Source organism: Cyprinus carpio, chromosome B24 (genome assembly GCF_018340385.1).
Source record: "Cyprinus carpio isolate SPL01 chromosome B24, ASM1834038v1, whole genome shotgun sequence".
Lineage (NCBI taxonomy): Eukaryota > Metazoa > Chordata > Actinopteri > Cypriniformes > Cyprinidae > Cyprinus > Cyprinus carpio.
The window spans coordinates 14,947,652-14,960,498 of record NC_056620.1 but is presented as its reverse complement, the minus strand read 5'-3'; the positions used below and the strand labels follow the sequence as shown (position 1 = coordinate 14,960,498).

At 41.6% G+C, this 12,847-nt stretch overlaps 1 protein-coding gene across 6 annotated transcripts in view; it reads left to right on the top strand.

Annotated features, from left to right (window-relative positions):
• Positions 1-11,509, top strand: part of LOC109055814 (zinc finger homeobox protein 4-like) — a 163,652-nt gene extending 152,143 nt beyond the window's left edge. For all 6 annotated transcript variants that reach the window (XM_042751728.1, XM_042751727.1, XM_042751726.1 and 3 more), the window contains 5 exons: positions 59-192; positions 703-903; positions 1,255-1,372; positions 1,520-6,748; positions 7,121-11,509. In XM_042751728.1, the coding sequence (XP_042607662.1) occupies positions 59-192; positions 703-903; positions 1,255-1,372; positions 1,520-6,748; positions 7,121-8,619 (7,181 nt within the window). In that variant the 3' untranslated portion in view covers positions 8,620-11,509. The remainder of the gene's footprint in view (positions 1-58; positions 193-702; positions 904-1,254; positions 1,373-1,519; positions 6,749-7,120) is intronic.
• The last annotated feature ends 1,338 nt before the right edge of the window (positions 11,510-12,847 follow it).

Genomic DNA, 12,847 nt, shown 5'->3' with positions numbered 1-12,847 from the left:
AGCATCATAAGTCCAGAATAAGCTTGTGACAGAAGATATCCTATCTGTTTATTCACAGGAATTAATACACTGGCTAAGGAAACCCTGGGGACTGCTACAGCAGGGAAGCGGTCGCTTCAGCAGGAGAAAGAAAATGACACTCCACCCAAGAGGCCCAAATCAGCTGAAGAGAAGATGCTGTCCAATGAGCAGGTTAGTTTCTTTGATCTGTTTGCAAAAATGGGACTTAATAACAAGACTGAGATTTGTGTATAAATTAAATTCTTGGATTAGATTATATTCATTCACTTTTTAAATTACATAAAAAGCACTGTCTTAGTGGTACAGGGCTTACTGAACCATTTCTGAAAGGGTTATATTAAAACAGGCAGTGAGAAGTTGCAGTTAAAATGTATTTCATGTAATGAGGACCAGGCATAGTCTGAAATGGTTAATATCAACATCCTTTGTAATTGTCTGATTAGAAATTCCAGACATTCCAGTTAGTTCATTTACTTATTTACTTCATTAGGTTTTTAATTTAGTTACATGGAATGAAAACTAAAGTGAACTGGAGGAAATTCGATTTTATAGACATTTGGAGTCTTGTTTTGTTTAGAATTTGATTTCCTTTAGGCATCATGTTGCAATGTCACTCATGTATAGTCAGTCAAAGCAGTGCTGCAATGCATGGCAATACTATGATGAATGCTGTCTTTTCAGGTGCAGCAGTGCCCATACTGTAATTACAGTAACAAGGATGCAAACCGTTTACAGCTGCACATCATGTCCCAGCATTCCATGCAGCCGGTCATCAGCTGCCCCTTGTGTCAGGATGTCCTCAGCAACAAGATTCACTTGCAGCTGCATCTCACCCACCTCCATAGCGTGGCTCCAGACTGTGTGGAGAAGTTAATTATGACAGTATGTGCAGCATTCATTTCCTTTAAATACAAAAAAGAAAAAAAATGCATAAGCTGTCAGCCTTACTAACTAGATCATACTCTGTCAGGGCTGGCAGGGAATAACTTGAATAAGCATTTCCTAGGCCTAGCGTATTCTCCAAAGAATATGTTATAAACTTGAAAGTTCTCCTCCTATAAAATCACAAAAGAGCAGTTTTGAAAAATATCTTTAGAAAGCCCTTATAACTCTACTTGATTTAAAGCTTAAAATGTTTGAATAAATCTGTTATTTTCATTAATATTTGTGTTTATTGTTTATCTTATGTTCATTGGAATCTGTTAAGGGACTGATGTATTTTTTTTTATTCAGGTTGCGGGCCCAGATGTTACAGTGCCCAATTCCTTGCTGTCTACATCATTACAAGACAAAGTTCCATCTTTGATGGATTCTTCAGCTGTTATCCCTGAGGGATCTGGAAAACCCATGGGTAAGCACAGTTATGCAGCCACAGTGTCATCTGAAATGTATGAATGGAATTTCAGAGGATTCCTTAGAAAAGTCATAATAATAGTCTTTTATAATGAAATGTTTTTGGAATACTTCTAAAATCTTTCCTTTTTCTGAATTTTAACAGGAAACAGCTCTAAGGATTTGAAAAACAGCATAGACCAAGACAAAAGTGAGGCTGAACTTGCCAGTGAGGAACTCAAACCACCAAAAGAGGCTGCGGAGGCCCCTGACTGGAAGAAATCAAGTAGTCAAGACAGGAAGAGCCCAGACTCCCTGCAGGAGCATCTAAGCGATCTGCAGAAGCGGCAGCAGCTCTCAGTCTCTGATCGCCACGTCTACAAATACCGCTGCAACCATTGCAGCCTGGCTTTCAAGACAATGCAGAAGCTTGAGATACATTCCCAGTACCATGCCATCCGTGCAGCCACCATGTGCAGTCTGTGCCAGCGCAGCTTCAGGACATTCCTTGCCCTTCGAAAGCATTTGGAGACTGGTCACCCTGAGCTGACTGAAGCAGAAGTACAGCAACTCTGTGGGAACCTGCCCCTAAATGGAGACATTGCTGAAAGTGAGATGCGGGCTCTGGAAGAGGCACAAGCCTTTGAGCATGAACTAGAAAAAGATGAGGAACTTGACCAAGAAGGGAAGGCCAGTCCAACTGGAAGTGACAGCAGCTCCTTGCTTGATGACATGGGCTCAGAGCCAAAGCGGACCTTGCCTTTTAGGAAAGGTCCAAATTTCACCATGGAAAAGTTTTTAGACCCCTCACGTCCCTACAAATGCACAGTATGCAAGGAGTCATTCACCCAAAAGAACATTCTCCTTGTTCACTACAATTCTGTGTCACATTTGCATAAGCTAAAGAAAGTAATCCAAGAGGCTTCAAGCCCAGTTCCCCAGGAGACCAGCAACAATGTTGACAACAAACCATACAAATGCAATATATGTAATGTTGCTTATAGCCAAAGCTCAACCCTGGAGATTCACATGAGGTCTGTACTTCATCAGACAAAAGCACGAACCGCCAAAATGGAGAGTAGTACTAGTACTGGGGGTGGTAGCAGCAGAAGTACTACATCTAATAGCCCTGTTCCACTCAATCAGGGAAATGCAGATTCAACAAATGCACCAGTACCCTCTAACAAAGAAAACACTGTAGATGCCAAAGAAGTTACCATGAAACAAACTACTGATCACATCCATGTGCAGCCTACCCACCCACCAACCCAGTCACCAGCACAGCTTCAGATGCAACTGCAGCATGAGCTCCAGCAGCAAGCTGCATTCTTTCAGCCACAGTTTCTGAATCCAGCTTTCTTCCCACACTTCCCAGTGACACCAGAGGCCCTATTGCAATTCCAGCAGCCCCAGTTCCTCTTCCCATTCTACATCCCTGGTGCTGAATTTAACATCAGCCCTGAACTTGCATTGCATTCAGCTGCATTTGGGATGCCTGGTATGACTGGATCATTCCTGGAAGATCTGAAGCAGCAGATGCAGCAACAGCATCAGCTGGGCCAACAGCAACAGCTTCAACTTTCTCAGCAGCAAGCACAGCAGCAGGCCTCCCAGTCTCAAATGCAGCAGCAGAAAGCACAGCAGCAGAGTCATAAACCAAAAACTGAGTCAAGCCACATTTCCCTGTCTGAGATTCAAATGTCCAGAGATGCTGAAGAGCACCTAGAAAAGCAGGAGAGCAAAGCAAAACTGGATATAGCCAATGATATTGACACTGCAAAAGACTCTAAAGATTCAAGAAAGCCTAAATTTTCAGAACCTCTAATTCCTCCACCACGCATCATCTCAGGAGCTAGAGGTAATGCTGCTAAAGCATTACTTGAGAACTTTGGCTTTGAATTGGTTATACAGTACAATGAGAATAGACAAAAAACCCAGAAAAAGAATAGAGAGGAAGAGTTGACTGACAAACTGGAGTGTAGGCTGTGTGGAAAGTTTTTCTCCAACATGCTTATTCTCAAAAGCCATCAGGAACATGTGCATGGGCAGTTCTTTCCATACGTGGAGCTGGAAAAGTTTGCACAGCAGTACAGGGAGGCATATGACAAGTTGTATCCCATAAACCCAGCATCTCCAGAAACACCCCCACCACCTCCACCACCTCCTCCTCCTCCTCCTGCCCCAGTAAACGCTCTCCCTGCCACTACGTCTGTAGGAAAATCGCAGACACCATCTCCTGCACCTCTACAAACTCCTCAGCAAGCGCCACCACCACCTCCTCCACCACCTCCACCGCCTCCACCACCCACTGCACCTCCTCAAGTGCAGCTCCCTGTTTCTCTTGACCTGCCAATTTTCCCACCACTGATGATGCAATCAGTGCAGCACCCTGGGCTACCCCCACAGCTTGCGCTGCAACTTCCAACAATGGACTCTTTATCATCTGACCTCACACAGTTATGTCAACAACAACTGGGACTGGATCCAAACTTCCTGCGGCAGTCTCAGTTCAAGCGTCCTCGCACCAGAATAACAGACGATCAGCTTAAAATCCTCCGTGCTCATTTTGACATCAATAATTCTCCCAACGAAGAACAGATTCAAGAAATGGCAGATAAATCTGGCCTTCCTCAGAAAGTCATAAAGCACTGGTTCCGCAATACACTCTTCAAAGAACGTCAAAGAAGCAAAGATTCCCCTTACAATTTTAACATTCCACCCATGACCACACTGGAAGATATCAGACTTGAATCCCAAATGAACATGCTAGAGTACTACAGAACTGATGCTACGTCGAACAGAAGGTCATCAAGAACACGTTTCACAGATTATCAACTGCGAGTACTCCAAGATTTCTTTGATACCAATGCTTACCCCAAGGATGATGAAATTGAGCAGCTCTCAACGGTACTCAACCTGCCAACGCGAGTGATTGTAGTGTGGTTCCAAAATGCCCGTCAGAAGGCACGCAAGAGCTATGAGAACCAAACAGATATGAAAGACAGCGAAAAGAAAGAGCTGACAAATGAACGATACATTAGGACCAACAACATGCAGTACCAATGTAAGAAATGTAGTGTCATTTTCCCCCGAATTTTTGACCTCATTACTCACCAGAAGAAGCAATGCTACAAAGATGAGGATGATGAAGCTGGAGATGAAAACCACTCAGAGGAATTCACAGAGAACAATGAGCAAATTTCAGTAAAGCCAACAGAGTCAGCAATAAACTCTGTTGTAACAGCAAGCAGCTCTGGCTCCAGCTCTCCCTTAATGCCTTCACCTCGACCTGATGTAGGGAAGTCCTCACCCAAACCTGAGTTCCTCCATGAAAAAACTAAATTGGTAGAGACTGCCTCTTTACAAACCCCCAAGAACCTAAATGAGTTAAAATCTTCCAAGGCTTCAACCCCACAACCTCCACCACAAAAATTACCTCAACCACAATTGTCAAGACCCCATTCCCAGCCCCAGTCTACGACTGTCCCATCAAGTCCTCTTTCAATTGCACTATCCTCTCTTAACAATAGCCTACCACCTCAAATGTTACAGTACCACTGCGATCAGTGTAAAATCGCTTTCCCAACAGTAGAGCTGTGGCAGGAGCACCAGCACATGCATTTCCTGGCTGCCCAGAACCAATTCTTACACTCACAGTTTTTAGAAAGGCCACTGGATATGCCCTATATGATCTTTGATCCAAATAACTCTCTTATGACTGGGCAACTCCTGTCTGGAGCCCTATCCCAGATGCCAACTCCAACCAACTCTGGCCTTGCTGTGAACTCTAACTCTGTGAAACGTAAATTAGATGAAAAAGAGGATGGATCTCATGAAAAAGATGGTATTAATAGTGCAGAAGATCAGCACAGAGATAAACGTCTTAGGACTACCATTACTCCAGAACAACTTGAGATCCTATATGATAAATATTTGCTAGATTCAAACCCAACAAGAAAGATGTTAGATCATATTGCTCGTGAAGTTGGCCTAAAGAAAAGAGTTGTCCAAGTATGGTTTCAGAACACCCGAGCCAGAGAGAGGAAGGGACAATTTAGAGCAGTTGGGCACTCTCAGACTCACAAGAAGTGTCCCTTCTGCAGAGCACTGTTCAAGGCCAAGTCAGCTCTTGATAGCCACATTCGCTCAAGACACTGGCATGAGGCAAAACAGGCAGGATTTAGTTTGCCCCCAAGTCCAATGATGCCTCAAGATGAAGGAGGTCAAAGTCCCAATAAGTATAATTTTGCTGACTACCTACAAATGACCACAAAGACTGAGATGAATGACAGTGAGCCTCCAACTGCATCTTCCACTCCAGTTAAACCTTCCGAGATGGCACTAAAAAATGTATTGAGCTTACCATCCGTAAAAGCAGAACATAGTGATGAATTTGAGGGGCTTAACTTGAGCTCTGCAGAGGCCTCTTTTGATGCCAACAAAATTGACTTTGATGAGACCTCCTCAATTAACACAGCTGTGAGTGATGCTACAACTGGAGATGAGACCAATAACGAAGTTGAGAATCTCACAGTAAATGGAGGTGAAAAAATGATTGAGAACAGAATGAGCCTAGCACAAATCTCTGACATAAATGAGGATAGAATCCCTTTCAACATGGTTAGCCCAGCATTCAGTTTCTCTGGCAAAGACAGTGACTACTTCTATTCTAGAGATGATGAACTAGATGATAGTGCAGACAAGAGCGAGACTTCAAGTTTGGCTGATCCAAGTTCACCCAGTCCATTTGGAGGTACAAATCCCTTCAAGTCTGCAAAAGCTGGTGGAGAGAGACCAGGCCACAAACGTTTTAGAACCCAAATGAGCAACCTACAGCTAAAAGTCCTAAAGGCTTGCTTCAGTGACTACCGCACACCTACTATGCAAGAGTGTGAAATGCTGGGCAGTGAAATAGGACTCCCAAAACGTGTTGTGCAAGTCTGGTTCCAGAATGCCCGTGCAAAAGAAAAGAAGTTCAAAATAAACATTGGAAAGCCATTCATGATAAGCCAGGGCTCCCCAGATGGGCCGAGGGCTGAGTGTACATTATGTGGCGTGAAGTATACAGCCAGACTTTCCATTCGTGATCATATCTTCTCAAAGCAGCACATTGCAAAAGTGCAGGAAACCCTGGGCAACCAGGTTGATAGAGAAAAAGACTATCTTGCACCTACCACTGTCCGCCAGCTTATGGCTCAACAAGAACTTGACCGTTTGAAGAAGGCAACCGATGTACTCAACTTGTCAGCCCAGCAGCAACCTGCAGTGGACAATAATGCACTTCATGGCCTTAGCCTGCCAACTGCCTACCCAGGAATATCTGGTCTCCCACCAGTGCTTCTTCCTGGTGTCAATGGGCCATCCTCCCTTCCAGGTTTTCCACCAAATACACCTGGTGAGTTAGTATGACAAACACAGTGCAGTAGCTTAATGAACAGTTAATGCATTAAATGATACTGCCCCATTTGCTTTGAAGAACTGTGACATTCACTTATTTCCTAAAGACTTAATGCATGCATTCACTGTAACAATGTGGAATACTTTGAGTTTGACTATGACTCCTAAAGTTGAGTTGATTTCATGCCTGTGTGCTTGTTTTCATTCTTTTTGTTGTATCCTTCTTTTGATAAAGTGTTTGTTACAGTTTGGTTCCATAACAGAGGGATAGCCCCAAAATAATGTCTTGCAGTTGAGTTGAAAATAGTTGCAGTTGAGGAGTGATTTTGCAGTCAAATATTTCAATATTATCTATACCACTGTATTTCAGCTTTAGCGTCTCCTGGTGCTGGCATGCTTGGGTTCCCCACTCCAGCCACCCCTTCTCCTGCCATGTCTCTCAGCAGTACCCCAACCAAGACTCTTCTTCAGACACCTCCTCCTCCTCCTCCTCCTCCTGCTCCTCCCCAACCCGCCGCACTTCCTCTTCCACCCACTCCTTTGGCAGCAAATCAGACTGAGCAGCACATAAAAGAATCTGAGAAAGACAAGAAGTTAGAGAAGCCTAAGGTGAAAGAAAGAGAAGCTGACACTGCCCGCCCCGAGACCCCAATTGTGAAGAAAAGGGAGAAGCCCTCGCCACCACTTTCAGTGATAGGAAAATTGGGAAGTGATGCACTGATGGACCCAGCACAACTGCAAGCACTTCAGAATGCCATCGCTGGTGACCCAGGCTCCTTCCTAGGGGGACAGTTCTTGCCTTATTTCATCCCTGGCTTTGCATCTTGCTTCTCACCCCAACTTCCTGGCGGAGTACAGGGAGGATACTTCCCTCCTCTGTGTGGAATGGAGAACCTGTTCCCCTACGGCCCTGCAATGCCGCAGGCTATTGCTGGGCTTTCTCCAACTGCCCTGCTGCAGCAGTACCAACAGTACCAGCAGTCCCTCCAGGATTCCTTACAGAAGCAGCATCAGCAGCAGCAGAAGCAAAGTGAGCCGCAGCAGAAAACGCCCCCTATGAAGTCAACGAGTGCACAGAGCAACTCTCTCAAACCAAAAGAGGCTATTGAAACTAAGGATGATAAAGGCTCTTCAACAGAAAGCACAAATGAAGAACCCCAAACGAATACCAAAAGTTCAGGCTTTCCAGATGCGTTTATCGTTCCGTCCATCAAACACGAGTTTATATGCAGAAAGTGCCAGATGATTTTTGCTGATGAAGACTCAGCAGCTCGCCACCAGAAGTCCTTCTGTTACTTTGGTCACCCATTTATCGATCCACAAGAGACAGTGCTTCGCAAGGCCGTGAGCAAGTACAATTGCATAGCCTGCAACGTGTCCGTCAGCGGGAATGAAGCACTTGGCCAACACCTTCAGTCGAGCTTGCACAAAGAGAAAACAATCAAACAAGCAATGAGAAATGCCAAAGAGCATGCTAGATTATTACCTCACTCAGTCTGCTCCCCTTGTCCTAACACCACATCTACCTCGCAGTCTGCAGCTTCTTCTAATAACACCTTGCCTCATCTCTCTCACTTGTCCATGAAGTCCTGGCCAAATATTCTTTTCCAGGCCTCAGCCAGGAAAGCTGCTTCCTGCCCATCTGCTTCTCCTTCTCCCCTTTCCTTGCCTTCAACGGTTACCTCAACTTCGTGCAGCACCTCAGGGGTTCAAACCTCACTACCCACCGAAAGTTGTTCAGACGAGTCTGACAGTGAGTTAAGCCAGAAGCTGGATGACTTAGATAACGCGTTGGAAGTCAAGGCTAAGGCGGCGTCCGGCCTAGATGGCAATTTCAGTAGTATGAGAATGGACATGTTCAGTGTATAGGTGTGAAAAACGGATCCCTTGCTTAAACGAAAAAAGACTTTTAACTGCAGTTCCAAAGTTTCTCTAACCCAAAAAATTACAGTACCAAAAGATTGACTCAGGATTGTTTTTTCCCATATTGATATGCTGGCAAGAAAATGATTGATTTTTGTTATGGACAGAACTGTTGCAGATGCTAGACTGAGCTTATATTGTATACAAAAAAAAAAAACATGGAATAGGAAAACTCTCACAAGTTCTTTTGGAGCTTGATTCAAGCCAAAAATTCTCACGATAGCAAATTGCACCTCAGCTGGATTGATTTCCAAATGCTAGCATGTACTGTATGGGATAATGATCCAGAACTTTCAAAGAGAATTTCTCTTAGTTTAGTTAGGTGTAATTCAGTAGCTTTAAATTCTCAGGTCAGAACATAACATTTCTCATTTGTTGAAACAGCAACGAAGCCTGCTTATAAATGGCTTTTACCAAAACATGTCAAGCTTTATTGGAGGCATTTCCTTGATGTGTGTAGTGTACCAAGAGACAATATAACTGTTACAGGACAACGCGCATATCCTTTTAGTTTGCCCTACGAGAGAGTATGCTTTTACCACTGAGGGAATTTAGAATGGTGAAGTCATGTGTATGCCCCTGTGTTTGCCAGTTTGTATTGCCACAAGCTGTATTTATATACAACACCCTTTTTTCTTGTAGAATATATTAATAATCTGTGCCAACTCTTACCTTCTTTCTTTTACCTCTCATCACACCCTTTTCTGAAGAGGTAATAATTCTAGTTTTGATAGACTCTTGAACATTATGTGAATAGGACATTTTTCATTTGTGAATTGCTATACTGTTATGGTACTTGCTTGTGTCTGGACTATAGTGCACTTATTTGATTTCATTTTTTTTTCTTTCTTTTTTTTATTATTATTTGAGGTAGGCCATGTCTTAATTTAATAGATATCAGTTTTTGGTGTTTGTTTGTTTGTTTGTTCATTTGTTTGAATTATTATTTGTGTGTAGTTCAGCAGCAAATTGGTTCACATTTGTTAGACGTTTCACACCTAACAATCCAGAGACATTTAACAATTGGTGCATCCATGAAAGTAGTACTGTATACTTGAAAAAGTGCAAGTTGGACAAAATGTGTTGAAAAATGGTTATGAACATTTGCTTCTTTTAAACAAGAAAGCTGCTTTTTAAAAGGGGGACAAAGCATTTGTTTTATAAAATTGTTTTTTATTAATTTTTTTTCTTTACTTTTGTAGGACTGAACACAGTGTTACCCCTATACACTACCATATAGTGGATAGGCTGTTTCTTCCATTCTACTCTGGGCACTTCTGTTAATGTCATGAACAGACCATTTTCCATCATATTTAGTGATACTTGGATTACAAAGTATTATCTTATGACGTTATGCTGCTACTGTGTGTTTTTGTTTTAACTTTGGTTTTGTTCTGTTTTTTTCTAAATCGCTTGCCATACATTTTCAGCTTCCTACTAGACAGAATACTGATTCATCACAAATGACATTGCTTTACTGTTTTTATTTGCTTTACTGTTTCATTTTCTTTCATTTTTGGCTGTGTAACTTAAAGAATGTGAACGCTGTCAAGGGTGTTTAATTTTTACGAATCACTTTCTGGTTTGATACAGTTGGACAATGTGATTCATTCCAAAGTAACAGAAGGCTTAATGTATGAAAGTAAAAGGCTCGTGAACAAAGAAAGCTAAGCTGTTGTATATATTCGTAGTTGGCTGTGCATGGTACAAATTTATTAATATGAAGAAATGCAAAAATGTATTGCTTTTGGTATTCCTATTCTGAGATGAACAAGTAGCATGTAATGCAACTGTTTGACAGGTTAAATCAAATCATGCTTAAAAATTGTTTCAAACGATGAAATTAAGTAACATTTCATTTTACTTTATATTGCTGTACAGGTGTTTTTTCTGTTTAAGGTAAAATGTCACAGTTTTTAATTCTCTTTTTTGTGGACTTTTTAATGTTCTTATTTGGATTTTTAATATTTTAACGCTTATTTTAATCCTGAAGACACTTTTTGATTGTGTTTCACAAGAGACATCTTTGCCTCCTAAGGTGCAATCCTGCCTCTGTCCAAAACATGAGCGACTGTCCTGATTCCAAAGGCTTTTAGAACTCGGCTTATGCCTTTCCCTGAATGTGGAACAGCATTTAGAGACTGAGCTGTCAGCTAGCACCATGCGCTAAGGTGTTAGCCTGGACCAGAATGCTTCCCACACAAAGGACTGGTAAAGCAAAAAAAAAAAAAAAAAAAAATACAAAAAAAAACCTCAAACAAAAAAAAATACAAAAAAAAGAAAAAAAAAGAAAGAAAATACAAAAAACAAAGGATGGTCCAATAATGTAATTGTACATAAATGTTGCAACTGCACAGCAGCCAAAAAAAACCTTTCTACGGATGGATAGTGTCAAGCATAGGAGGGCAACCTTCTAAAGGTTGATATTAGGATTGTTCTTCTGGATATCAAAGGGATGATCACGGCGTAATCATATTCTACACAATACGTACTTTCAACGCCTGGGTAACATAGGAAATGCACCCCAAGGTTTTAATAAAAAAAGATGCCTCTATGGCGAAAACTTTAAATAAACTAAACCAAAAATGTTATTGATGTTTTATATATAGAGAGTAGTCTCATTAGTTTTTGTTACTGTAATGTTTGAGGTCTCAGCTGTACCGTATTACGGTAATAACATGGTTTTGAAACTTTTTTTATTTTGTCACAGACCTGTTGTCATAGTTGAAATGACGTTTATTGTAGATGGTATTTGAACAACTTCTTCTGGAAATAGTTCATCAAGTATGTTTGTTGCTCATTGTTGTGATACATTAAAAACTGTATCTGCAAACCACTTCAGCGCCTGGCATCACTGACTATGTGTCCTTATGCTTTCATGTGCTTTGTACATTTTAGCTATCAATACTATTGAAAAACATCACACGGAAAAGACACAGATTCGAGGAGCCCATCCATTCCATCCTTACCCTGAGCTCATGCTGCCAGTGAGCTAGAGAAGAGGTCACATTATCCCTAAATCCACACTGAGAACATTTTTAATTTCACATGGTATGCCTTTACATGTTATTTGGTTGTAATCTGGCTTTATCCAGATGCAATGGATTATCTGTAGAAGTGTCAATCTCAAGAGCCTTTCTGCAGGTATTTGTCTAAGCTTCTCCCCTGGAAGAGATAATGGATTATTCATCAATCTACCAAGCAGATCATCTAGCCGTGAGTTTTACCTGCTATTCAGCAGAGAAAAAATGACTTTGTGCGTCTAATCACTAGTCATTTTTAAACCTCGCACACAAAAGGCTGTACATAATTGTGGTTAATCACTTGCTTTTAAAACAAACCAGACACAACTTAATAAGGTCTATCACATCTCAACCAGCAGTTCTACTTCGTAATCCAAATGCGACTAACTTTTCCCATTCCTGTTAGTGACTAGAAAATAATTATCTGAGGTATTTATCCCAGTTTGGACATCTTTGATCAGCTGAAAATCTTTACACGGCACATCCAAATTGCTTCGTCATTCCTGTTATTTTTCCTGTATCTTGAGGTTCACACTATTCTGTGATTGGATAGGGTTTGACCTTTGGAAGAACAATAGCAGAAGGCATTTCGGTTTTGCCCTCTCCCCACACCTTCTCTCTAGCTTTCCACAGTTGTTTGCTGACATTTAAGACTCAGGGACCGATCCCAGTAGCTCTGTACGTATCTTATGCCATGTGATCTTGGTGAATTGTCCTATTGTTTTGCTGTGGAGTGAGAGAGGACTGATGGTAATCCACAGATTTGAACTAAAGAGTCCATCTGCCCTTGTAAAAAGATATTTAGCGCACACAATTCCCACTGGAATACTGTATTTTTAGATATTTGAAGATGATCGAAAATGACTTCAAATACTTGGGAATTGATTATTGCATCAAGTAAATCTGCCCATACGGGATGCTTGTCATTTAATGGCAGTACTTAGACAGTCAAAGAGATGCAGCTGATGTGTCGTATGCTAATGTTTATTGACACATTTATGCTTGATATTTTCTCAACCCATTTGTTGGATCTGGGGACAGTAAACTGAATAAAAAGTGATTGGATCTTTGTCCCTCCTGCCACTGAAATCCCAAGTGTAGAATACTAATTCCTGTATTTGGTCCCTGAACTCAGGTCTTTCATTTTAAAC